Here is a 25,432-nt window from a genome sequence, read left to right as displayed (position 1 = left end):
AGCAACTTTTTAAAAGGAGAAAAGGTTTATTTTGCTTGTAGTTTCAGAGGTTTCCATCTCCAGCCATTTGGTGTCATTGCTTGTGGTAAGCCTGAACATTATGGCAGAAAAGCTACTCACTTGTGGTCGCCAAAAAACAGAAAGAAAGGAAGGATACTAGGGTATTGATCACTTGACTTCTCTAACATTTCACCTCCTTGTATTTCTGCAACTTAGAATTATGATATTGGGGCTGGAGAAATGGCTCAGCCATTAAAGGCTAAGCTTACAACCAAAAACACAAGAATTATGATTTTGGAAAATTGGGGTGTATATGTTTATAATGTAAGAAAGAAAGAAAAAACAAATCCTTGGATTTGGAAAGATTGCTCAGTAGTTTTCTTAGTTGGTATCTATTGCTGTGATTAAAAACATGACAAAAGCAACATGGAGAGGAAAGAATTCATTTCAGCGTAGAACTCTTTAAGACACACTCATGACTGAGGGAAATGAAAGCAGGAACCTGATGGCAGGAACTGAAGCAGACCATAGAGGAGTGCTGCTTACTGGTTTGCTCCTCATGGCTTGCTCAGACTGCTTTATTATACATGCCAGGACCACCTATCTAAGGGTGGCACTGGCTCGGTCATCTACATCAATAACTAGTTAAGAAATATGCCTAAGAGCTTACATACAGGCCACTCTAATGGTGGCATTTTCTCATTTATCTTCTTAGATAACCGTAGCTCCTGTCTATTTGACCAAAAAACAAAAACTACCCAGGAAAGCAAGTCTAATCACTGACTTTGGTTCCAGAGAATCCAGATTCAGTTGCCAGCATTGACTGATGGTGTACAGTCACCTGTAACTGCAGTCCCAAGGGATTTTATGCTGTCTTTGGCCTCTGAGAGCACTTGACTCATGTGGTGCATAGGCAGAAGACCCATACATGTAAAAATAAATGCATTAAAGTTCTGAAAGTCCTCTTGCTCCCTAAAAACAATTAAATTCTCTTAGTAGAATTAAGTAAAAGATGCCTAAAACTCTATAGACACTTTTGAGATCCAAAAAGGCTAATTTAAATACATTAAGACAATCCTAGTAAGTAATGACTATCTAGGCACTGTCTCAAAAAACAAAAGAATTAAAACTAGCAAAAGATGTTCAGAGTAACAGAGTTTATTACTCTGCGAATGGGTAATGGGGTCAGGGTACAGGGGTTCTGATTTTATAGTAAGTTTCCTAGAACTGTTGACTATAAACGTCATACGTGCTCTTACCTGCAGAAAACTAAATTGTAGAACAAAAGAACAGCAATAAGGACATTGTAGTTTTCCTAGAGAAAGGAGAAAAATATGGCAGTAGCAAAAGAGGGTTGGTGGGCAAGAGAAGTGGAGTTTTATTTTATTTTATTGGTCTTTTTAAGCTAAGAAGCACTAATTGATGAGCTATGCTGAGGTATTGATCAGTGGCAGCATTTGGAAAGAAAGTCTGCGGTGGTGATAGCGGATATACCCACAGTGTACACAGGGGTAGCAGTAGTATAGTGCTATTAATAACACACTGCACAATTTATTTAAAAGGGAATCATTCTTATGTGGAGAATTCTGTGCCAAAGGTGGATGCCAGACACTGAGATTGTCTCTGATTCTGTGCAGTGTAGTATGCTGTGGCTCATAGAATTTTCTGATTTAATGCTGTCTGCTCATTCCGTGAGAAGCTTACATTTAAAGTAGTGTTTCCACACCAGCGCTTGTGCCTCAGCACCCTGTCATTATGACATTGTAAGGTGATACACACTCACCTGCTAAATCTGTGACTTGGAGTTCCAGGGCTTATATAAAGGAACATTTAATTCCTAGCTTTAACTTGACCCTTTTGCATTTTGGTGAACTGGTGTGCTGTGTGTTTAAGTAATTGCAGCTGATCCTCTTAAACTCACACTGGCTATCATTTCATTCTATTAATGTCAATACTTTATTCCATATGAATAGGCTGTATACTTGGAATTTCTCCTGAGTAGGGTCATGGTATAACTTCTGAAATGGAACTCTCCTGATGAGCAAGTGTGCCATGGCTTGTCGTTTTGAATTGGCAGCTGAGTTTCTGGGTGTTTTGTGTATTTCTTTGTTACCACATTGTTTTGTTAGTTTGACACTCTTAAAAAGAGTTTTGCTCTGGAGATATTTAGTCTTTATCATTTCACTTCGTTTAATCTATCAATTGGCTGGAAAAGTAGAATAAAGATCTTGAGCGACCAGACATGAACTCAGTGGCTGGCTCTTTGACCCCCCCATCTCCCACCCCCCAGAGGGGAGCAGCCTTGCCAGGCCACAGAAGAGGACATTGTAGCCAGCCCTGAAGAGATATGATAAGCTAGGATCAGATGGAAGGGGAGGAGGACCTCCCCCATCAGTGGACTTAGAGAGGGGCAGGAAGGAGAGGAGGGAGGGTGGGATTGGGAGGGAATGAGTAAGGGGGCTACAGCTGGGATACAAAGTAAATAAACTGTAATTAATATGAAAAATAGTAAAGGAAAAAAGATCTGAGCAAGTAGAGTCATAAGTTGCATGTATGACTATGAGTGAAGTTATATGCTGAGCAACCTTTTTTTTTTTAAATTATTGTTGACAGTAGTAGAGAAACGATTAATAGTGAGTCAGGAAGTCTTTTAAGCCATTTTTTTTTTCACAGACACATGTGATTGCTTCCTGTCTAGGTGATACCGCTGAACAATACAACCTTCACTGTGCATTTTATTATAATTAATTAGATAGCTGTCTCCTTGCTCATAACAGATTTTCCTTTTTTAAAGCTGGGCCAGTCATTGGTTAGCCATTCCTTCATTTTCTGCTCCAGCTTTACCCCTGTACGTCTTGTTAGTAGGAGAAATTTTGAGTCTAAGGTTTTACGGCTGGGTTGGTGTCCCAGTTTCTCCCTTGGAAGTCTTTCCTGGTTACTGGAGTTGGCGGTTTCAAACTTTCTATCTCCCATTGCTAGCAGCCTTAGCCAGGGTCACCCACATAGATTCCTGAGAGTTTCTATTGTCCTAGGATTCTAACTTGTCCCAGAATAACCCCCCACACCTATTCCAGTTCTCTCTCCCCATGCTCTCTCTCCCGTTCTTCCTCCTGCTCCCGTCCCCTTACCCCACCCAGTTTCCTTCTTCCATCCACCCCCAATGTTTATTCTGTTTCCCCTTCTCGGTGAGATTGAAAATACCCTTGGGCCCTCCTTATTACTTAGCTTCTTTGGGTGTGTGGATTGTAGCATGGTTATCCTGTACTTTATGGGTACTATCTACTTATAAATGAGTACATACCATATCTTTCCAGGGCTGGGTTATCTCTCTCAGGATAATCTTTTCTAGTTCCCACCTGCATATTTCATGATGTTACTGTTTTTAATAGCTGGGTAATATTCTGTTGTGTAAATGTACCCCGTTTTCTTTATCCATTCTTCAGTTGAGGGACATCTAGTTTTTTTTCTAGTTTCTGGCTATTATGGATAAAGCTGCTATGAATATAGTTGAGCATGTGCCCTTGTGGTATGGTGGAGCCTCTTGGGTGTATGCCCAGGAGTGGTATAGCTGGGTCTTGAGATGGAGCTGTTCCCCGTTTTCTGAGAAAGCGCCAAATTGATTTCCAAAGTGTTTGTGCAAGTTTGCACTCCCAACAGCAGCAGAGGAGTGTTTCCCTAGTTCCACATCCTCTCCAGCATGTGCTGTCCATTGAGTTTTTGATCTTCGGCATTCTGATGATTGTTGAGATGGACTCTCATAGTCATTTTGATTTGCATTTTCCCAGATGACTCAGGAGGTTGAACATTTCTTTAATGTTCAAACATTTAATGGTGTAATGGTGCTTCTTGGCCAGTAGAGATTCTTCTGTTGAAAATTCTCTGTTTAGATCTGTACCCCATATTGTCCATTAATTAATTTATTTAATCACTTTACAGCCTGATTGAAGCTCCCTCCCTCTTTTCTTCCCAATCCTACCCTCATACCTCCTCTACCCCAATTTTTCCCTCCCCTTCTCTGCACCCCCCCTCCCACCCCGGACTGTACCTCAAGTCACAGCAGGACTAAGTGCATCCTCTTCCACTGAGGCCAGACAAGGCAGCTACAAAGGCAGGCAACAGAGTCAGAGACAGCCCTTACCCCAATTGTTAGGGGACCCACTTGATGACCAAGCTGTACACCTGCTACATATGTGTAGGGGGCCTGGTTCCAGCCCATGCATGCTTTTTTGTTGGTGATTTAGTCTCTGTGAGCCTCCATGGGTCCAGGTTAGTTTACTCTGTAGGTCTTCTTGTGGTGTCCTTGACCCCTCTGGCTCCCTTAGTCCTTTCTCCATTCTTCGGCAAGACTCCCCCAGCTCTACCTGTTGTTCAGCTGTGGCTCTTCATGTTTCCATCAGCTGCTAGGTGAATCCTCCTTCTAGCCTCCTGTCTGTAATCATAGCAGAGTATCAATAGTGTCAGGGGTTGGTGCTCTCCCATTGGATGGATCTCAGTTGGGTCAGTCATTGGTTGCTCATTCCCTTAATCTCTGCTCCATTTTTATCCTTACACTTTCTGTAGACAGGATAAATTTTAGGTCTAATGTTTTATGGGTGGGTTGGTGTCCCCCTCCTTCTGGAAAGTCCCACCTGGCTACAGGAGGTGGCCTTTATATTCCCTGCTTCTAGGAGTCTCACCTAGGGCCACCCTCATACACTTCTGGGAGCCTCTCCCATTCTAGAGATGCCCTCCCCCCCCATTTCCATTTTCTCTCCCAGTCTGTCCCCATGCCTTATTCCCACCTCTGTTCCCCTCTCCACCCCTTCTTTTCCATCCAATTTCCACCAGCTCTTCCATCCACTTTCCTCCCTTCATCTAATTCAGATGTCTACTTTATTTCCTTTTCTGTACCCATTTTTAAATTGGGTTGCTTGGTTTGTTGATGTCTAGTTTCTTAAGTTAATAGCTGGGTAATATTTTAGATAGCAGCCCTTTATCGGATGTAAGGTTGGTGAAGAGTGTTTCCCATTTAGTAGGCTGTCATTTTGTCCTTTCGAAGATATCTTTCACCTTACAGAAGCTTTTCAGTTTCATGAGGTCTCATTTATTAATTGTTGATCTTAGTGCTTGAGCTGTTGGTATTCTGTTCAGGAAGTTGTCTCCTGTGCCAACACATTCAAGGTTATCCCTCCACTTTCTCTTCTTTCAGCTTTAATACGTCTGTTTTTATGTTGAGGTATTTGATCCACTTGGGCTTGAGTTTTGTACAGAGTGATAGGGATATTTGGATTCTTCTACATGCAGACATTCGATTAGACCAGCACCATTTGTTGACTATGCTTTCTTGTTTCCATTGTATACTTTGGATTCTTTGTCAAAAATCAAGTGTCCATGGTATGTGGGTTTAATTCTGGGTCTTCAATTTGATTCCATTGATTAATCTGTCTGTTTTTATGCAAATTCCATGAGGTTTTTATTACTATTGCTATGTAGTACAGCTTGAAATCAGGGTGGTGATACCTCTAAAAGTTCTTTTATTGTACATTATTGTTTTAGATATCCTGTAATTTTGTTGTTGTTGTTGTTCTTTCATATGAAGTTGAGTATCGTTCTTTCAAGGTCTGTAAAGAAGTGTGTTGGAATTTTGATGGAAATTGCATTGAATCTGTAGATTGCTTTTCGTAGGATGGCCATTTTTATTATGTTAACTCTACCAATCCATGAGCATGGGAAGATCTTCCATCTTCTGATATCTTCAGTTTCTTTCTTCAGAGACTTGAAGTTCTCATACAGATTTTCCACTTGCTTGGTTAGAGTTAGACCGAGCTATTTTATATTGCTTGTGGCTATTGTAAAGGGATTTGTTTCCCTAATCTCTTTCTCAGCCAGTTTACCATTTGTATACAGGAGGGCTATGGATTTTTTGAGTTAATTTTGTATCCAGCTTCTTTGCTGAAGGTGTTCATTTATCAGCTGTAGGAGGTCCCCAGTAGAATTTTTAGGATCACTTATGTAAATAATGATATTTTGACTTTTTCCTTTCCAATTTGAATCCCTTTGATTTCCTTTAGTTGTCTTTGTGCTCTAGCTAGAACTTCAAGTATTATATTGAATAAATACAGAGTGGGCAGCTGTATCTCCTGTCCCTGATTTTAGTGGAATTGCTTTAAGTTTCTCTCCATTTAATTTACTGTTGGCTATTGGCTTGCTGTACATTGCCTTTATTGTATTTAGGTATGTGCCTTATATTCCTGATACTAAGACTTTTATCATAAAGGGGTGTTGGATTTTGTCAAGGGCTTTTTCAGCATCTAATGAGATGATCATGTGGTTTTATTTTCTTGCTTTGATTATATGGTGGATTACGTTGATCGTTGATGTTTTTTTATATGTTGAACCATCCCTGCATCCCAGGGATGAAGCCTGCTTGATCATGATGGATGGTGTTTTTGATGTGTTCTTGGATTTGGTTTGTTAGTAATTTATTGAGTATTTTTGCATCAATGTTCATAACGGAGATTGGTCTGAAATTCTTTCTCTTTGTTGAGTTTTTGTGTGTTTTAGGTATCAGGGTGACTGGCCACTCTTGGCAATGTTCCTCCTGTCTCTATTTTGTAGAATAATTTGAGGAGTATTGGTATTAGCTCTTCTTTGAAAGGCTGATAAAATTCAGCACTAAAACCATCTCATCCTGGGGTTTTTTCGGTTGGGAGATTTTTAGTGACTGCTTTTGTTTTCTTAAGGGGACTATTTAAATTGGTTCTTTGATCTTGATTTAACTTTAGTAAGTGCTATTTATCAAGAAAATCAGATTTTTGCCTATAGATCTCAGCTTCTCATCCATATAGATAGGACTACCATGCTGTTTAGCAGAAAATAGAGTGTTAGCAAATATTTATTAGATGGTATTCTTGTGGTCAGTTTGTAGTTATATAGTCAAAAGTATATGCCGAATATTAAAAATGACAGTTTATTACTTTATAGAAATACATGAATTTGAAATTTTCTATATTATTGTTAGAAAAATGCCTAAAATATTCCCCATCCAAAGATATTTGCTTGAAAATAATGCACCAGCTTCATTTGAAGTCTGCTAAATAACCTATAGTATTCTCAAGATAACTTTGTAAAAGTGTTTTAGAAAACTAATAACCATTTCTTATTTTCCTTCTCCCAAGGAGAAGTACAAATGTCTACCACAAGAAGAAAACATAATGTGTTATGCTGTTTACCGTAAGCTGTAGTAAAATGAGCTCAATTGTTGACAGGTATGTTTTTAAAATTTACTATTAGAATAATGATTAACATAATTTCAAGTGGGTAGTTTAATACAGTGACATAATTTCGACCTGGCTTTAGGTAGATTTTCAGTAGTTATGAAAATTTTGAAATAAGATATTTAAATTAAATAAATTCTTGTTTAGCCTGATCTATACATATTGCTGAGTATAACTGCCCTTAAAATTTGTGTGAAGCTGGGTACGGTGGTGCACACCTTTAATTCTAGCACTCAGGTAGGCAGAGACAGGCGGATCACTGTGAGTTCAAAGCCAGCCTAGTCTATAAAGTGCATTGGGAACAACCAAGGCCACACAGAAAAACTGTGTCTCAAAAAACAAACAAACAACAAACAAACAAGAACAAAAAAATTCAGGTATGAAAAACTTAAAATATAATTAAGTCTAATTAAACCTTATTAGAAAATAAGCTTATGGTTCCTGAGCCTGTATTTCTTTGATCACTAAGAAACAAGTGAATCTGAACAGGCTCTCCTGTTGCTTTACTGATGGCAGTGCTTATTGTGCTCTTCTTACTCAGTTTTTTACTTTGTTTTCTCTTGTAGAGATGACAGTAGTATTTTTGATGGATTGGTGGAAGAAGATGACAAGGACAAAGCAAAAAGGTAGTTGCTGTGAAATAGAAAACAGTAAAATTAGGGCTGGAGAGATGGCTCAGTAGTTAAGAACATGTATTGTTCATGTAGAGTACATGATTTCAATACCCAGCACCCACATCAGGCAACTTACAACTTCTTGTAACTGCAGCTCCAGGGGATGTCCCTAGTCTCAGGCACATACACATATACAGACATACACAGCTATTTATATCAATAAGTAAATAATAGAAATATTAAAATAAGAGAATAGTAAATAAATGTATAATACCTACATGTATTAGAAACAGTAACAGAGGAGAAAAGCTTAGATGGTCAGTATGCAGGTTACAGATTTTTTCCAGACCTTTTGAAAAGTAAGCATAAATAAATTATGTTGTGTCCAAATTGAGCACTGTATGAAACTATTTGTGTAATTAAATGGATTGTTTAAAAACTACACATTTAATTTCTTTTTCATAGAGTGTCTAGAAACAAGTCAGAAAAGAAGCGCAGAGATCAGTTCAATGTTCTCATTAAGGAGCTGGGCTCTATGCTCCCTGGTAACGCGAGGAAGATGGACAAGTCCACTGTTCTGCAGAAGAGCATTGACTTTTTACGCAAACATAAAGGTAAAATACTGACTTCTGAAAGAGGCATCCCCTTAAAACATGAGTTGTATGATGTTTAAGATAAAAATACAAAAGGATTCCTAGTGTGTTCATTCTTTCATTCAACAAACATTTAGTGGATTCTGTATTCTAGGTCCTAATAAAGTTAGAACAACTTTCTTAGCTTTCAGCTTAAGCCAGGGGAGACAGATTTGGAAACATAATTAAAATACAAAAAAAGTAGTGTTTGTAAACTTTTATGTTTGCAAGCACATTTTTTACTGATCTTTTATCATAAAAGAAATAATGTTTAAAGGTGTACAAATAGGTTATTTTTCTAACTGAGTCTTTTAGTTTAAGTAAGTGAGACAGTATTTTACACAAAGGAGATACTACGTGCAAAAGCAGGAAGATGTGAATGTAACTGAGCATGTTTGTGTTAAAGGCTATAGGCGTGTTTGTGAATCTGGCACGTAGGGTTCTAGGCTACTTTAAAAGGTCATTTCAGTGTATGTCTAGGAAATAAACACACCTAAAAATATTTGTTAATAGAAAACAATTATCTTGGCTAAATCAGTCATGAAAAGAAACTTTTAAAGAATTTGGTATTTAAGTAGGCTAGATACTAAATTCTAAGAAGTAGAGAAGGATGTATGCTTTCTTTTCAGATGAAGTAACATGCAGTTTTTGGGAAGACAGATGCTAACTGCTGCCTCTGTTTCCTTTTTCCTTACCACTCCTTGTAATGCACTGCTAGACTGGTTTGTGTGCCATTACTTTCATTACTGACATTACCCACCCATCCCCAGTACAGCAGGAGCCTTTTCTTCTTCTTTACTCTGTAGACTTAGAACTGGTGGTCTTGATCTGCCTGCTACTGATTTTCTTCTCCTGTGGCTTCCATGTTCTGCTGCCACTTCCCCTTCCTGTCTGTCACTCTCTCCTCTTCCCTTCTCTGCTCTGAAAATGGGATGTTTCTGAAGGTTTATCCTTGTGTTCTTACTTTCTCAACCCTCTTTCCTGTGGATAACTCTTTGTATAATTGTAGTGGCTGTGCATCTGTATTAAGCTACTAATGAATCTTTGTTTTCAGATGCAAAATTTTCATCCTTGTATTTCTAGTTAACTTGTAGATACCACTTTCCATGTCTCCAAACTCAGTTCCTCCAAAATGGTATTCATTTTGTCAAGCCAGTTCCTCCTAAACTGGCTTTTTCCATTTTTATACCGTTTGATTAGATTCCCAGGACTCAAACATGAAAATACTTTTGTAATGTTTTCATTTATGTTAGCATCATATCATACATCCCACATTCTCTTCTACTGATTCTTTTGTAAATATGTCAGTCACTTACATTGAGCCTCTCTGTAAATAGTATCCTCACTGTATTGAGCTCCTTTTGTTTACATGGCACACTCAGTGAAATCAGTTCTTTAAAATAGTGTAGGAGCTCAGTAAATGATTGTTGAATGAAATAAAGTGAAATGCTTACATTTCCACCATCTGACAATAGAACAATTAACAATAGTTAATTTTGGCATTAACTAGGTTTTGCCTCCATAGTTGGGTGTATAATTCTCACAGAAATGAAATTTGTGTTAACTCCAGAGAAATTTTTAAAGTGTTTATTCATCTAAGGTAGACCTATATTAACCAAATCTGAATGAATTTGTATATATAATTTTGTATGTAATTGATAGCAGTAATTTGAAGAGCATGTCTATATCTCACAGAATTATTAACTATAATTTTTAGTTACCTGTTTTAGTATGTTATAATATGCCAATTTCAGTATGTAAATATACATTTAACTATTTGGTAGCAAAAATGTTAAAATAGTATAATCCATTCTTTTCACTATAAAGTAAGATAGAGTACAGCCTGTCACATTGATCTTTAAGTTGTCTGGTTGTTGTTATATGTCTACATTTTAAATGGAAAAAACAGTGTTGAGGCGTGGTGGTGCTCATCTATAATCCTAGCACTTGGAAACTGAGGCAGGAGGATCATAAGTTTGAAGTCAGTCTGAGATACATAGTAAGACCCTGGTTTAAAAAGAAAAGTGATAGTATTTGTTGAACAAATAGTTGAGATTTTATTATTTGTGAAAACATTCTTATAACTAAATCTATTCACTCTAGCAAAATGAAATTCTAATGTGTTAAAATGTTTATGCCATGCCAGAGACTTTGGAGGCTTTGGCAAGCACCATATCGTCAGGAACGTTAAGAAAGAAGACACTGAACAAAGTCACTTTGCACGTGATACTTTTCATGTTTCTGCCCCAAATCTTAGTTTAGTCTCCTGGATTAATGAATATAAAGCAGCCAAGATTAGGAGGAATCTTTTGCCCTGCCCAAAATGGGTCCTTTTTTGTTGAAAACAGACCTGCTGACCCCATTGGCACTTTTCCTTTGAGCTGACTTTTTATCTGTGCTTTAGATACACAAGCGAGGAAAAGGCAAGGTAAAAAGTTTCTTCAAAATGTTTGGAATAATCTTGTAATCTGCTTGTTTTTATTGTCTAATGATGTCAAGCGAGAAGCAGACTTAGGCCTGTCACCATAGAGTGTATCAAAGCCTTAATTTGTCCCCCCTTAAAAACTTCAAAAAAATTGTTTTTAAATTATCCAGACCAAGTACTAGAAGACAACATTTCACATTTTCAGAACGTGGCCTCCTGTTAAGTAGACAATAACTCTGCCTGTTTCTTATCATTGAGTAGGAAGAAAAGGCGCCTTGTAGGGTTTTGTATCTCCTAGTGGTTAGAATATGCCACTAATGTGTTAATCTGTTTACAGAAATCACTGCACAATCAGATGCTAGTGAAATTCGACAGGACTGGAAACCTACATTCCTTAGTAATGAAGAGTTTACACAATTAATGTTAGAGGTATGTCCAGATTTAATTTTTGAAAGTTTTATTTTTCTAAAATTTTAAGTTACTAATTTTAGTTTAGTTTTAGCAGTATTATTAATAAGTCTTAATTTAGTGTAATGTAATCTGTGTATAAATTAGTTGATCAGTGTATTGATCAAGTATTGCAAGCAGATAATGCCATGTAGTAGAGTAATACCAAGTTTCCCTATTTTTGTTATTTGAAATTTTGAGGTACTTTTGTATAATTCAGAAACATAGTTACTAAGTCTTTAGCCTGAGACCGCCCACTACATTCTATCACATCAAACACTGTTATCAGCTGCTGTGTCATGATAACGTGAATTGTAGACTCACAAACAACAGAAAATTTCCATAGTCCTAGAGGCAGGCAGCCCAGCAAGGATGCCCCAGTTGGCTTGGTGTACCGTGAGAGCTCGTCAGTCTAGTTCATTGATGGTCTTCCGTGTCATAGCATAGCAGACATGCTGTACAGGAGCTCTCAAGGACCCCTGTGGGGACACTAATTACATCTTGAGGTCTTTGTAACCTAATCACCACCTAGCCACTTCCCGCAATACAGGAACATAGAAAGGTATGTTTCAGCATAATTTTATAGGACAAAGCATTTAGTCTAGCAGCATCCTACTGGACAGCTGCCTAAGATGAATACAAATGGTAATAAATGATATAGTTTTGAAATGAAAATATGTATTGAAATTATTCTCTAAGTAGAAACTTTTGAAAGGAAGTGAGCAATGTTCTATTACAGAATTGCTTTTAAGACTAATTCAGAATAGTTTTTGCTTGAATGTAGACTATGACGTCTCCCAGTCAAATATACAATGCATAAAAATTTTAGAACTTTCCTACCAATTAGTTACACTTTTCTACTTTTTTATCTTTTCCTGGATAGAATACTGTAGTTACCATTTCTGCACAGAAACTAGTCAGAATTCAGCATCAGGTTTTACAAAAAGCAACAATAGCAAACAGGTGCTTTACTTTGTAGGTAACAGTGATAAGAAAAATCATAAACATATCAATCCAGTACTCAAAAGGGTAAGGCAGAGTGATTGGGCTGGGCCAGGGGTCTATGGGTAGCCTGGGCAGCATGTGGAGATATGAGTAGATGTAAGAAATAAAATTGTTAGGTGAAGAATGTATCTGTATATGTGTATATAATGGCTGTATCTCAAATGGCTTTTATACTTAGTAGGGTCTGAAGCTAGGTGAAACAGTTTCGTAAGAAGAGGGCTTTCTGTTTATTTATACTTCAGGGTGTAACAATTAGTGAATTCTAGCTGTGTATTAATTAGAAATTGTTTATTAAAATTTGTTAGAGTCTAGGTAGAATGTAAGCATTTAAGCCTATACTTTTAAAACTGAAGGATAGATACTTTTCTCCTGCTAACTCATTGAATTCCCATAACTGCTTTAAGAAGGTGTTCGAGAAAAGGAAATCCAGGGCAGAGTTTTCAGGAAGCTTGCCCATGGCACATAGCTTAGATGGTGGTCCTCCTAGGCTGTGTTGTAAGGGTACTGTGCCGTAGCCACCATTACGTGCTCTGTTTCAGAAACGGGCAACTCATTAAGTTAGTGCACAGCTGGCTCAAGGAACAGCCTTAGTTTTATTAGTTGTTTTCCTCTTCAAAGGAAGATTGACATTGTACACAGTATCTCTTTAAATGTTTGTAAAAGGATATACACAAGCCAGCCTCTATAACAAGAAAGAAAATTCATTCATCTTTATTTTTATAATCCCAGTACAATTGTTCATTTAATAATATTTTCTGTGTTTATTATAAACTACTTACCTTTGTTTACTGGCATGAAAAGTTTCTTGCAGATTAAAAATATTTATTTTATTAATAATCTTCATGCTCCTGTTCTACTAATAGGCTAAATAGAAAGCTGTTACCTTTAGTTTTTTTTTTTTCTTCATACTAGGAAGCCTTTATATTAATTGCCCAGGTGTGTGTACTACATACATACACAGATAAATACCAAAGAAAGATAAACCAAAAATTCTGGTGATATTATAACAAGTTAAAAACAGAAAATATATTAAAAACTTGAAAATATAAGTTAACTTTTTTATGATTGTCCTCATATTTTAGGTTCACAGACCTGAACAATGTTGTATTTGCTTTTAATTTATAAAGAATATTTTAAATTTTTTATTACATTTATCTTTCTGTTTGTTTGTTTGTTTGTCTATACAAATTCTTGGCCCAGCACATGTGTGGTGGGCAGAGGACAACTTGTGGGTGTTGGGTTTCCTCCTTCCACCATGTGGGTTCTGAAGACTGAACTCAAGCTTCCGGGCCTGCCAGCAGCTTGTACCCATTGAGCTGTCCTCATAGCACAAATATTTTAAAGTTTTTGTATTTACTGAGTAAATGTATTTTTAACAGTAATAGGCCAAGATATATATGTGTGTATACACACACACACACACACACATACCTATATATAGATGTATATTTTATATCCTTAATCCAGATGTGATTTTACATGCTTCAAGTCTTTGCAGTTTTTTGATTGAATATGAAAATTGTAACCATAACTTAAAACTGAATTTGTTCATAAAATACTCTGATTTTGTTTGGGTAAAGTCAGATGCTGACTGGCAAGACTATAATGTTTTTCTAATCATGTTGATTAGACTGTAGATAGGTAGGCAGACCCTGCCCATTTTCAGCTGAGTTTCTGATGTAGGCTTTATCTCAATACGTTAACATTGTTGGTACAGAAGCTTAGACCAACTTATTCATTACTGACTACGCCCAGAGTAGTAGCTTGCTTACCTTTAAAAGCTGTCTCATGTCATACCTAGAGCCTAGATCTTCATAGTTACTTGTGTTGCTTCCATTCTTCCAGTGCAACTGTGCCCTCTCCTCTGATTGCTGTTGCCTGGAGGACTGGGAGTAGGGCACAGCAGGACAACAGTCATCTTATTAAACTCATTTCTGGTTATATAAGTCTTTCCCCTTGGCAGCTCATAGTCTTTCTTACAGTCTATAAGACAAGGCCTCACACTCTGTTAGCCTCGTCTTTGCTAAAGATCCACAAGGAACTTATATCCCCTTCCCAAGAACTGACATTCTAATCTTCCACAGACTAAATAATCACTGTTTCCAAGAAGAAAGCCTGGGTGTTCAAAGTAAGGAACAGCTTTTCTTTATCCAGACAGTAAGAAGGCAGGGCTAATTCACAGTTGGCCATCATGACACAGGGATATTCTCTGCCAAGTTTCTCTAACCGTCCTTCTCAAGGAAATCTATTCCTCTACTGAAAACATTTTCCTGACTTGGTTGATGCTTTCCTCTGCAAAAGAAAGGAGCAGGTTTTTCCTCTAGAAGAGGGGCTAAATTACTAAAGAGTTTTCATTTCACTTCATTCTTTTCAGAGAAGAAAGATGGCCCATGGTTCCTAGCAGTGTAGTAACAGCAAGTACACATCATCATAGTGAAAAATCATTTGTTTTCAAAGTGGACAGTCTTTTCTTATTGTTACAAAGCATAGGTTTTTTTCTTTACACCAATTTGACTGTTCTTAGTAGCAATCAAATAAGTACTGATTAAACTATAATGGGGTTGATACTGGCAGAGTTGGCTTAAATTATAGATTTCGAAACCCCAGTTATCTAAAAATAGATCGATTTGAATTGTTCTAGAAAATAAGCAACTATTTAAAATCTTTTTCTCTTGGTCCCAGATTTCTCCCCTAATAGGAGAGAAGAGTAGGGAAAGATACCTTTTACTGTACATTCAACAGTTAGAGACTGGGAATATAACTTTGTGATAGGTCACTTGCCTAGCATTTGTGAAGCCCTGAATTCATTTCCTGGCAATGAAGACAGCTATAATAGGAATAAATTGGAGCTGAGCATGGTAGCTCACCCGAGTTCCAGGCCAGTCTGAGAGATGGAAGGTGTTTCAAGACACACCCCCCACCCCCCATCCCCCACCCCAAACACTAAAATAACAAAAAGAAAACCCCGATTGGAGTGGCTGCTTTCATGTCCATTCCCATAATTTGTGTCATTCTTTTCACTTGCACCAAGTGTATTCTGTGCCCAGACACAGGGATGACTGAGACATACATACACAGCTCTTACCAGAGGTGGTGACCCTTTGAGAGAGCTATTTAAAGAAAATGCTTTCAACTTCCCCACTTAATCTTTCTCTCCTTCAGCCTACATACATACTTGTCATCTTTGCTTTAGTTTTTGGTTTCATTGTGTTCCTTTGGTACATGAACCCTTTAAAAGTAATTGTCTTCCTCCATTACTTTGTCAGGTTTATGAAGGAGTTAAGATAGTCTTTTATTGTCCACATGTTCTAAATTCATTGTAACTGGCTTACCTTCCTGTTGACATCACTGAAAAAAATCAGTAAATTTTCCCATTTTCTTGTTGCTTGTCCTGTCTGATGTCACTGTACCATTCCTTTTCCTTGTCAAGCTCTGTTCCAATTTCTGCCTTTGTTGTTTCTCCGGCTCTTTCCTTTCTCTTCATGTTCATATTTCAGTGATTCTTCCAAGCTTTATCTTTGGCCTGTTTCTTTATTGAAGGTTTCAGCTCTTCAGCTGCCACTGCTGTGCCTGTAGTTGACAAATGAAACACATTGAGTCTCCTATATTTTTCTCTAACCTCTCTCCTGAAGATGTTTGTATTTCTTAACACTCAGTCAGTCTTCTTTTCTTATTGCTACTAATTTCATTCAATATCACTAATTTCCTGATTATCCCAAGGCAGGTTTTCTTTACTCAATTCTCTGTTTTATGTATTTCTCCCACTACTAGTATTGGAACAGGGCCCCCTTAAACAAAACTTTCTGTTGGCTTCCTTTTATGTACAGAATAAAGATACCTTTGCCAAGAGTTTGGGCTTTCCATGATTCAGCCCCAGCTTGATTTCGTCTTCTCCCTTCATTCCGTTTCTTCCTTATAGCTCTAAACGTCAAGCTTACACTTCTCTGTGTGTACGTGATCAGATGTGAGCTCCTCCAGGTAAGCTGTGCAGAGTGCGCCCTACACTGCGTGTGTGCAGCTGTGAAGAGCATTGATGCTTACCTTTAGAAACCAGCTTCCAGTGGCTAGCCAGAGTGAAACACCTAAAGATGCACAGAAACTACCCTATTAAAATACTGAAAGCAAAATAGCAGCCATTTGTACTCTAAATGGTCTCACAATAAGTTCTTTGTCATGTATCTTGTTTCTATCCAGAAAAGTACTTTTTTCTTTTCCCTTAACTGACCATTATGTTTAATTTCAGGCTCTTGATGGTTTTTTTTTAGCGATCATGACAGATGGAAGTATTATATATGTATCTGAGAGTGTAACTTCATTACTTGAACATTTACCAGTAAGTATGAAAATTCTATAATGTCTATTACTTACTGTCTATATTAAATATTACAGATCACTAGGAAGTAGACATTAGAGGGATACGAACATTGGTTGAAGGGTGGGATGCAAACCCCAGGTGTGTCTTTGTATTAGCATTGCTGTTGTCTCAAACCATGCTAACCTTCATCCATAGTACCTAGTACTTTAACCTCAGTTTTTCTTCTCTTTGCATCCTAGTGCTAACTTTGCAGTGTATTCCTTTTAGCCTGATGAAAAGAACAGTGCATCAAACAAACAACACAAAAAACAAAACAAAAAAACCCTTTCTAACCAAAATTCTCCTGATATACTCTTTGTTATTAGGAGAACTCATGATTTTCTCAAAAGAGTGACTTAAAAGGCTAAAGAGAGTAGATGCAGAACTGTGTGTAGTATGAGTTGGACTAGGAATGTAATAATGGTCATAACATTTTAAAACATCATCAAAAGGTGCACTGGGCTGATGTAGCTCAGTGATATTTAGTATTTGTTAGAAGGAGTAGTGTGGGACTGAAGAATGAAGAGACACAAATGTGCAGTGAATATGAGATCATGTAGGGTTCTGCTATTGTTTCATGACTCGGAACCTTGGGTAAAATACAAGAGGGGAGGTTAGCTAGGCTTGTTTCATCTCTTAGTAGAGAGAGCAGTCAGTCTCAGGTAGTAAACATTTAGGAGAAGGAAACTGAAGTTGCTAGTCTTTGTACACATGGACCAATCCTTTATAAATACACACCAGAGGAAAGCTTTGCCATTGCTCTTGAGCGTGGCCTATGAGAATGACAGATTTGCCCAATCCCCATGGCCCAGTTGCTCCTGGATTCCTCTACAGGTCACATCAGTGTCAGAACACACGTTTATTGGGGTTTCACTCAGTGAGATTTTTCCTGCTTCCTTAGAAATTGAAAAAAAAAAAATTAGAAGTACATTGAATAATTTTGATTGACATGGTAAATACCTTAATTGTGTGTTTGCTTTTTTATTCAACCTGTATTTATTGAACATTCATTTTGTGTTAAACTCGAGGTTAAAAGAATTTTTCTTCCCTCTGGTTTCTGTGCTGCTCAATATCTTTATAAAAGATATTGAGAATGGACTCTGCACTTAAAAATGCTAGACTCTACAGGGCAACTTTTTACTGAAAGCCAGACAGTAAACTTTGTACTCATTTATTTTTTTATTATTACTAATTTTTATCGATATGTATGTGTGTCTTTGTGCTTATATGCCATTTGCCTGTGGGTTCCCCCAGAGGCAGAAGAGGGTGTCGGATCCCGGGAGCCAGAGCTACAAGTGCTTGTGAGCTGCCTGATGTGGGTACTGGGAACTGAACTCAGGTCCTGACTCTGGAAGAGCAGCAGTAAGTGCTCTTAACTGCTGAGCCATCTCTCTAGCCCTCTGTATGAGTTTCTAGAAGTAGCTTGACTTTACTGACTTTGCCAGGGTTTTCTTCTTCTGAAAAGTTCAAATAAAGCCCCAGTCTTAAAGAATAATTAGAGAGTAAAGCATGACACTGCAGTAACATATAAGTAAATTGGCATGTACAGAGAGAAGATCAAGTGTATATTCTGGGTAACCCCTTTAAAAGTATTTTCATAATAAGAAAACCTGGAGAGCAGGGAAGAGGGATGCCGGGAGCTTGGGAGGTAGTTTAATTGGTAGAGCATTTGCCTAGCATGTGCATAGACCTGTGTTTCCTCCCCAGCTCTTCAAAAATAACAGCAGTAAAATGCAGTGTAATGGAAGAACAAGAAAATCCAAGGAATTAATGCTTTTATAAGATTAAGATATGATTAATTGAAAATGAGTATAGTTACTGTGCTTTTAGCCACATTATTTTGATGTTTTGTTGTTGTTGCTGTTTCACAGTTAGCATAGTTGTACAATGCTAAAGCCAGGAATTTTTATCTCTTTGTTCATAAGAATATTGGCTGTTATTTCAGAACCACTCATAATTATTTATTGAGTGAATAAAAATGAATTAAGTAGTTGGCCGTCTTAATGACTCCTTTTGAAATGTTTCCAAGGGCCTTGAGAGAATTAAGAGCACTTGCTGTTCTTGCAGAGGACCCAGGTGTCCCAGCATTCACACCAGGGAGCGCACAGTTCCAGGGGATCTGGTAGTGCACACACACACGGTGCTCATGCATACACTTAGGCCTACACATATCCCCACCAAATAAAAAATAAGTAGAACCTAAATAATAATTTTTTAATTTGAGAAGAGGGCATCCGATCCCCTGGAACTGGAGTTAGAGATAGTTGTGAGCTGCCATGTGGGTACTGGGAATTGAACCTGGGTCCTCTAGAAGAACAGCCAGTGCTGTCTCTCATCCATTGCTGTTGTGTCTATTGTGTGGAATAATTTAATTGCATTTTGAAATGGACATCCTGACAGGTCTAATTGTAAACAAGCATTTGATTTTTAATAATCTCTCAATATAAACCTCACTTTCCAACTCCCTATGTGTTTTTTTAAACAATGTAAGTTTTTTAATTAATTTATTTTTTATATTAATTACAGTTTATTCACTTTGTTTCCCAGCTGTAGTCCCCTCCCTCCTCCCCTCCCAATCCTACCCTCCTTTACTCATCTCCTCCCATTCTCCAAGTCCACTGATAGGGGAGGTCTTCTTTTCCTTCGTTCTGATCCTAGTCTAGTAGGTCTCATCAGGAGTGGCTGCATTGTCTTCCTCTGTGGCCTGGTAAGGCTGTTGCCCCCTCACGGGGAGGTGGTCAAAGAGCCAGCCAATGAGTTCATGTCAGAGACAATCCCTGTTCCCCTTACTAGGGTACCTACTTGGATACTGAGCTGCCATGGGCTATATCTGAGCAGGGGTTCTAGGTTATATCCATGCATGGTCATTGGTTGGAGTATCAGTCTCAGACCCCTGGGCCCAGATTTTTTGGTTCTGTTGCTCTTGTGAAGCTCCTGTCCTCTCCAGGTCCCCTTTTCTCCCCCTTCTTTCATAGGATTCCCTGCACTCTGCCCAAAGTTTGGTTAAGAGTGTCAGTATCTGCTTTGATACACTGCTGGATAGAGTCTTTCAGAGGCCCTCTGTGGTAGGTTCCTGTCTTGTTTCTTCCTGTTTATTTTTGAGTTTTATAGTTTAGAATCATTTTTAGATTTATAGAGAAAGGCAGCAGGTATCTCTTTCTCATGAAAATAATTAAGGGAGTAAAAAAGAAAATCCAGAGAAAATCCTATTTTCTTTTCTTTACTTGGTAACTTAGTGGACATAGTACAGGTACTTTTTATGTCAAAAAATGTATGACAACTTTAAGTGCAGTGACTAATGGAATATGAAGAGCAGTGGTAAATGGAAAGTTTAACACGGTGTCTGAAGCAGTGGGGAAGCTCTGCATGTGATTATACTCTTGGTACTTCATTTATGTTCTCCCTGAATAGGAAACAGCTGGTGAGCTTAGAGAGAGAAACAAGGTTAAATAAGTGGAATCATGGTGCAGAAAAGGCTGTTGGTTAAGAATAAACAGAAAACTGATTCTTAATATTTTAGTCCTTTCAAATTCATTTTTTTTTATCAAGACTACTTTGTGCATTCTGTTCAGTGCTTAAATTTTTATAGTTTTTCAGTGAAAAACAGTTTTCTAGCATTTTGTTATACATGCCTGAAATTGCCACCATTCTTTTAGCACTAATGCTTTTCAGTCTTCCAGAAGAATTCCTCATTAAAATACGGATGTGGTTACCCCTTATGCTATTATCAAATGACTCCTTGGTGCCAAATTATTTTCAGTACTTACGACTTTTGTATGTAAGGCACAGAGTTTAATGTACCTTTGTTGGCAGGGTTAGAAGATAAAAATATAAAAGATAGGACCTTTTTGTTCATTATGGAGCAACAAGACATAGACATTAAAAGAACAAATACCATTTTGGGCACAATCGTCCTCTTTTTTTTTTTTTTTTTTTTTGGCCGGGTTTCTCTGTGTAGCCTTGGCTGTCCTGGCTTGCTTTGTAGACCAGGCTGTCCTTGAACTCACAGAGATCTGCCTGCCTCTATCTCCCTGAGTTCTGGGATTACATGTCTGTGCTACCACACCAGGCTGAGCCATACATTCTAAAGGAATTTGTGGTTTTGGCTGTTAATGGTATACTGTTTTGAAGGAAGTGATTTTTTTTTTTAAATTAAAAAAAAAAGTATTTAAAAGATAAATACATCATTTCTCCCTTTAGTCCCTCTCATGTTCCCAGTTACTCCATTTCAAATTGATGACTTCTTTTTCTTTGATTATTATTGTTACACACCTGTACATACATATACATATATGAATACATCTTGCTAAGTCACTTTATTCTTGTGTGTATATGATTTTAGGACTAACCATTTGGTATTGAGAACCAGTTATTGGGCTCATCCCTGCCACAGACTAGTTCTCACTTTCTTATAGTTAGTGAGAACTAGTAGTAGCTTATAGTTAGTAGCTTATAGTTCAGTTTTAGAGGTGTGCTTCTGTGGGATTTCCCTCTTTCATAATAGTATGTCTATTAGTGTTGTCAGTACAGGTCTTCTTTAGGCAGCCATAATGTTGAAGTGTCATTGATGTAGCTTTCTTGTCATTTCTAGGCGATACAATTTCACAGCAGACTCTGGCTTTTACAGTTTTTCAGCCACCTCTTCTGAGATGGTTCCTGAGTCTTTAGGTACAGGAGTTGTGTTGTAGATGTGTCCATTGGTGTTGGGCTCACCACAATGAAATGTTCTCTGCATTTGACAGTTGTCTTCTATAATGGCATGGTCTCTACTGCTGCAAAGAGCCACTTTTTTGGTCAGGGGTAAGAGCCACACTTCTGTATATATAAGGATGAGGTTTAGGATGCAGTTAGGAATTGTGCTAGTCTAGTAAAGTGGCTGTAGTAGATTCTCCTGTAAGATCCATCCCTCACTATCTAGGAGTGCTTGGCTAGGGTTCTAGTACCAGGCATTGTTAGTATTTTGGAACACAGCCTGCTCCTGGGTTACCCAGCAACTTAAAATGTCATCATGTGTCACCAGCCAGGTGGCCACACCTGGAAGGCGTGGTTACCTTGCCCCTTAAAGGGCCAACCCCAACACATGGTCTCTCTCTTACTCTCCTCTTACTCTTTCTCTCTTTCTCTTACTCTCCTCTTGCTTTCTCTCTCTCTTTCTCACTCTTGCTCGCTCTTTATTACTCTCCTCTTTCTTTCCCTCTCTCTCTTGAGGCGCCCCCTTTCCCTTTCTTTCTCTCTCCCCACCATGTCCTGTTTCCCCCTTCCCTCCATACCCACTTAATAAACCTCTTGTAGAGAAGATTGGTCGACCCAGCCTCATGTTTCTTTAAATAATAACTAATAGGCATGCTTTCTCGAAGGGAATAATTTGAAATGGTCTTTGTAAAGTGTGAGATAGAGATTTGGCGTTTGCCAAGGCTATTGCGTTTCATGGAGTAGAGAACACTGATCACTAGAGAAAAGCCAGAAGAAATCATGTACATATATGGGGAGCGGGAAATCACTTTTTCACCCATCATTTGCTTTTTTTCTTACTATTGTTTCAAGCAGTGAAGCTATTCATATACAGTTTTTTTTCCATAATTTTATTTTTCTCATTAGTTACATTTTGTTAATTCTGTATCCCAGCTATATCCCTCATTCCCTCCCAATCCCACCCTCCCTCCCTCATCTCCTCCCTGCCCCTTTCCAAGTCCACTAATAGGGAAGGACCTCCTCCCCTTTCATATGACTCCCTTTTGTAGATACAGTTTTTATAGGTGTATAAAATGTAAACAAAATGAAAGTACAACTGCTTTGCTATCACAACTTCATCTTCCCATAGGCCCTTCAGCTATCAATATCCTATCTAGAATTAGTTAGAACAGTTTGGGAGGTGAGAAACCCAGTAGGATGGGCTGGACTCAGTAGGAAAGATGAAGTTGCAGAGGTTTCATTGTCATTCGTACTTAAGGATAGGAGCTATCATAGTCATCTTTGAGTCCACAGCCCTCACCTGTTAGTTTCCTGACATCTTTCAGACTGCTCTTGATTATTGGATAATGACTAAAGCCATATATTAAGCAAGCAAGAATTAGAATGTCTTATAAATGCTGTCCATTTTAGGCAAGGCTTTTGGCAATGTGATAAAGAATAAATGTCAGAAAAGATGAAATAAAAATGAATGATAATAGTGTCAGATTTCCTTTTCATTTAGCTTGTCGCTGTTTCTGTGTATTCTTGTATAAAATCACCATTTGACAGGTGTTTGAATAAATTACAAAGCTATGTCTTAGAGCCAATCATTTTCTTAAATTTCTCAGTTCCATTATTTTTTACAATGTTTAACTTTGATGAAACTAAGGTTTTTGAATAATTTATCTGGCTTTCAGTATCACATCAGTCATGGATCTAATGACTCTAGCATGTTAGCCTTCTCAATATTATTTTTTAAATATGGAGTGTGTAGCTTGACATTATTGGTTTTTATAGGTAATGAAGATTAATCATATGCACTTCTGTTACTTAATAGCTGTTAGATGTGTTAGAGATAAATGCTTCTCAAAGGGCTGTTATATAATTTTTAAACTTTTTATTTTTCAGTCTGATCTTGTGGATCAAAGTATATTTAATTTTATCCCAGAGGGAGAACATTCAGAGGTTTATAAGATACTCTCTACTCATCTGCTGGAAAGTGATTCGCTAACCCCTGAGTACTTAAAATGTAAGTAGGTCCTACTCAGCAGAAACCCAGGTTTTTGCTTGGCAGCATGATCCTTTAGCTCTGTAAATTTATGAAAACCATGACATGCTTAACCAAATTAAAGTAGCACTGCTTCATGAACTCTTTTCTGTGCTTTTAAAATGTTGATGTATATGCACAACTAAAGGATACCAGAGTGGGGCTGGAGAGATGGCTAAGCAATTAAGAGAGCAAACCTCTGCTCTTCCAGAGGTTCTGAGTTCAATTCCCAGCAACCACATGGCTCACAAGCGTCTCTAATATGATCTGATGCCCTCTTCTGGTGTGTAGGTGTACATGCAGATAGAGCACTTAAATATATAAATAAATCTTTTTAAAGAAGGTATTATAATAAAGTGTAAAAAAATAATAATAATAAAATATTTTCCTTTAAAAAAAAAGAAGGTACTATACTGGGTCTATCCTAGTGTACAGTGAAGTCTCATGTGTTTGTTGTAACTGATTACAATTATGCCACAAAATGGTAGTGTATAAAAAGGAAATTGGCCATATGTTTTAAATTTTTAATTGAAATCTTACTCTATTTAATGAAATAATCTTTGCAAGTGAGGCGTTTCTGTAGGTTGTCTGGAACTCTCACTACCGTCTCTCTTGGTGTGCTAGATTCTGTCATACAGGCTCTTACATACTAGACTGTGACGGGGGATATATTTATTTTGGTTCATTGTTTAGAGAAGTCTAACATGCTGGGGTGGACTTGGTGGGACACGGATGTGCACAGCATAACAGCTGGGAAAGTAGAGAAAAGGCAGGCAGGAAGAGCTTAGGGACATACCTGCTGTGGCCTGCTTCCTCCAGGCTGCTCTCCTCCTGCGGTTTCTAGCCCCTCCCACAGGAGCACTAACATAGTGCGGACAGTGCCTGTGCAAACCATCACAGTCGCCCTGAGTAAAAGTAAGCATTGTCGATCTGAGGTGGAACTCGCTGGTGAAGTGCTTGCCTGGAATGCACGTGAAACAAACATACAAACAGAAGAACTGTGTGTGTGTCACAATTTAGTAGTACATCATTGTGTTTATGTGACCATAGCTATTAGATATTTTCTTTAATCAGTTTTTATTAGGTTTAAATTTTATTTTATTTGGTAATAGTGTTATTAATCAACTTAAAAGATTCTGTGGATTTGTGTCTTCAGATTCAATAATATTAAGAACTAAAGATGTATGTACTTATGTATATAAATGTGATATATATATCCATGTTGGTCTTTTAGAAGAAGTTAGAATTGGAAACTTACTTGGAGCCTGTATATAATTGTTTGTAGACAGATTTGCATTACGCTGGTCCTTGGACCATTGTAATATGGTAGTTAGAAGAAAAATTTGGGCTGGACTAAATACAGAAATCAATTACATGGTGTTAAGCAGTATTTGAAGTCACAGAACAAATGGTGTTAGTTGAGGCAAATGTATAGAGAAAAGAGAAGTAGTAACTTGGCACTTGAAGGTGCCAACAGGACAAGGAGCAAGGAGCTGGTTTCAGGGACCTTCAGAAGAGCAGAATTACTCAGAAAACTGCATATAAAGCTTCTGCTCAGAAGATAGACCTCCTGCTTTCAACATCAGAGAAGTCTTAGTGCAGTGGCTTGCTGATGGCCTCTAAAAGAGCTGGTACACAGCATTCCTCCCCAGGAAGAGAGAGTCAGTGAATTAAAATACAAGCTACTTTCCTAGAATAGTTAGTAGGCTCTTTTAGCTGCAACAATGATGAGTTGGTATAGATGATGGGATATTTGTATAGGAGCTGAGGCAAGATTATAAAGGACCTATTTTTCATCCTATGCTGTTTAATTTTTATTTTTTACACAGTACAGAATCAGTGAAGGCCATTTGGTTTTGCAGTTGGAAAGGAAAAAAATCAAGGTAGAGAATTTTGAAAAGGGTCATATTAGGGACAAAAGGGGAAATGTATAATTAACAATAAAAGCAAGGATGGAGAAAAAAAGAACATGATTGATAGT

General features: G+C 37.8%; 1 protein-coding gene across 9 annotated transcripts in view; it reads left to right on the top strand.

Annotated features, from left to right (window-relative positions):
* Clock (clock circadian regulator) overlaps positions 1–25,432 on the top strand; it is an 87,269-nt gene that overhangs the window by 30,442 nt on the left and 31,395 nt on the right. For 7 of the 9 annotated variants that reach the window (XM_060380778.1, XM_060380776.1, XM_021650886.2 and 4 more), the window contains 6 exons: positions 7,158–7,247; positions 7,823–7,882; positions 8,336–8,484; positions 11,265–11,356; positions 16,623–16,712; positions 23,313–23,433. In XM_060380778.1, the coding sequence (XP_060236761.1) occupies positions 7,201–7,247; positions 7,823–7,882; positions 8,336–8,484; positions 11,265–11,356; positions 16,623–16,712; positions 23,313–23,433 (559 nt within the window). In that variant the 5' untranslated portion in view covers positions 7,158–7,200. Of the gene's footprint in view, positions 1–7,157; positions 7,248–7,822; positions 7,883–8,335; positions 8,485–11,264; positions 11,357–16,622; positions 16,713–23,312; positions 23,434–25,432 lie in introns of those variants that run through there. The other 2 variants (XM_060380780.1, XM_021650926.2) reach the window with 2 other exon arrangements.

Source organism: Meriones unguiculatus, chromosome 3, assembly GCF_030254825.1.
Source record: "Meriones unguiculatus strain TT.TT164.6M chromosome 3, Bangor_MerUng_6.1, whole genome shotgun sequence".
Lineage (NCBI taxonomy): Eukaryota > Metazoa > Chordata > Mammalia > Rodentia > Muridae > Meriones > Meriones unguiculatus.
Note: the sequence above shows the minus strand (reverse complement) of the source record. Positions and strands in the feature narration are given on the sequence as shown.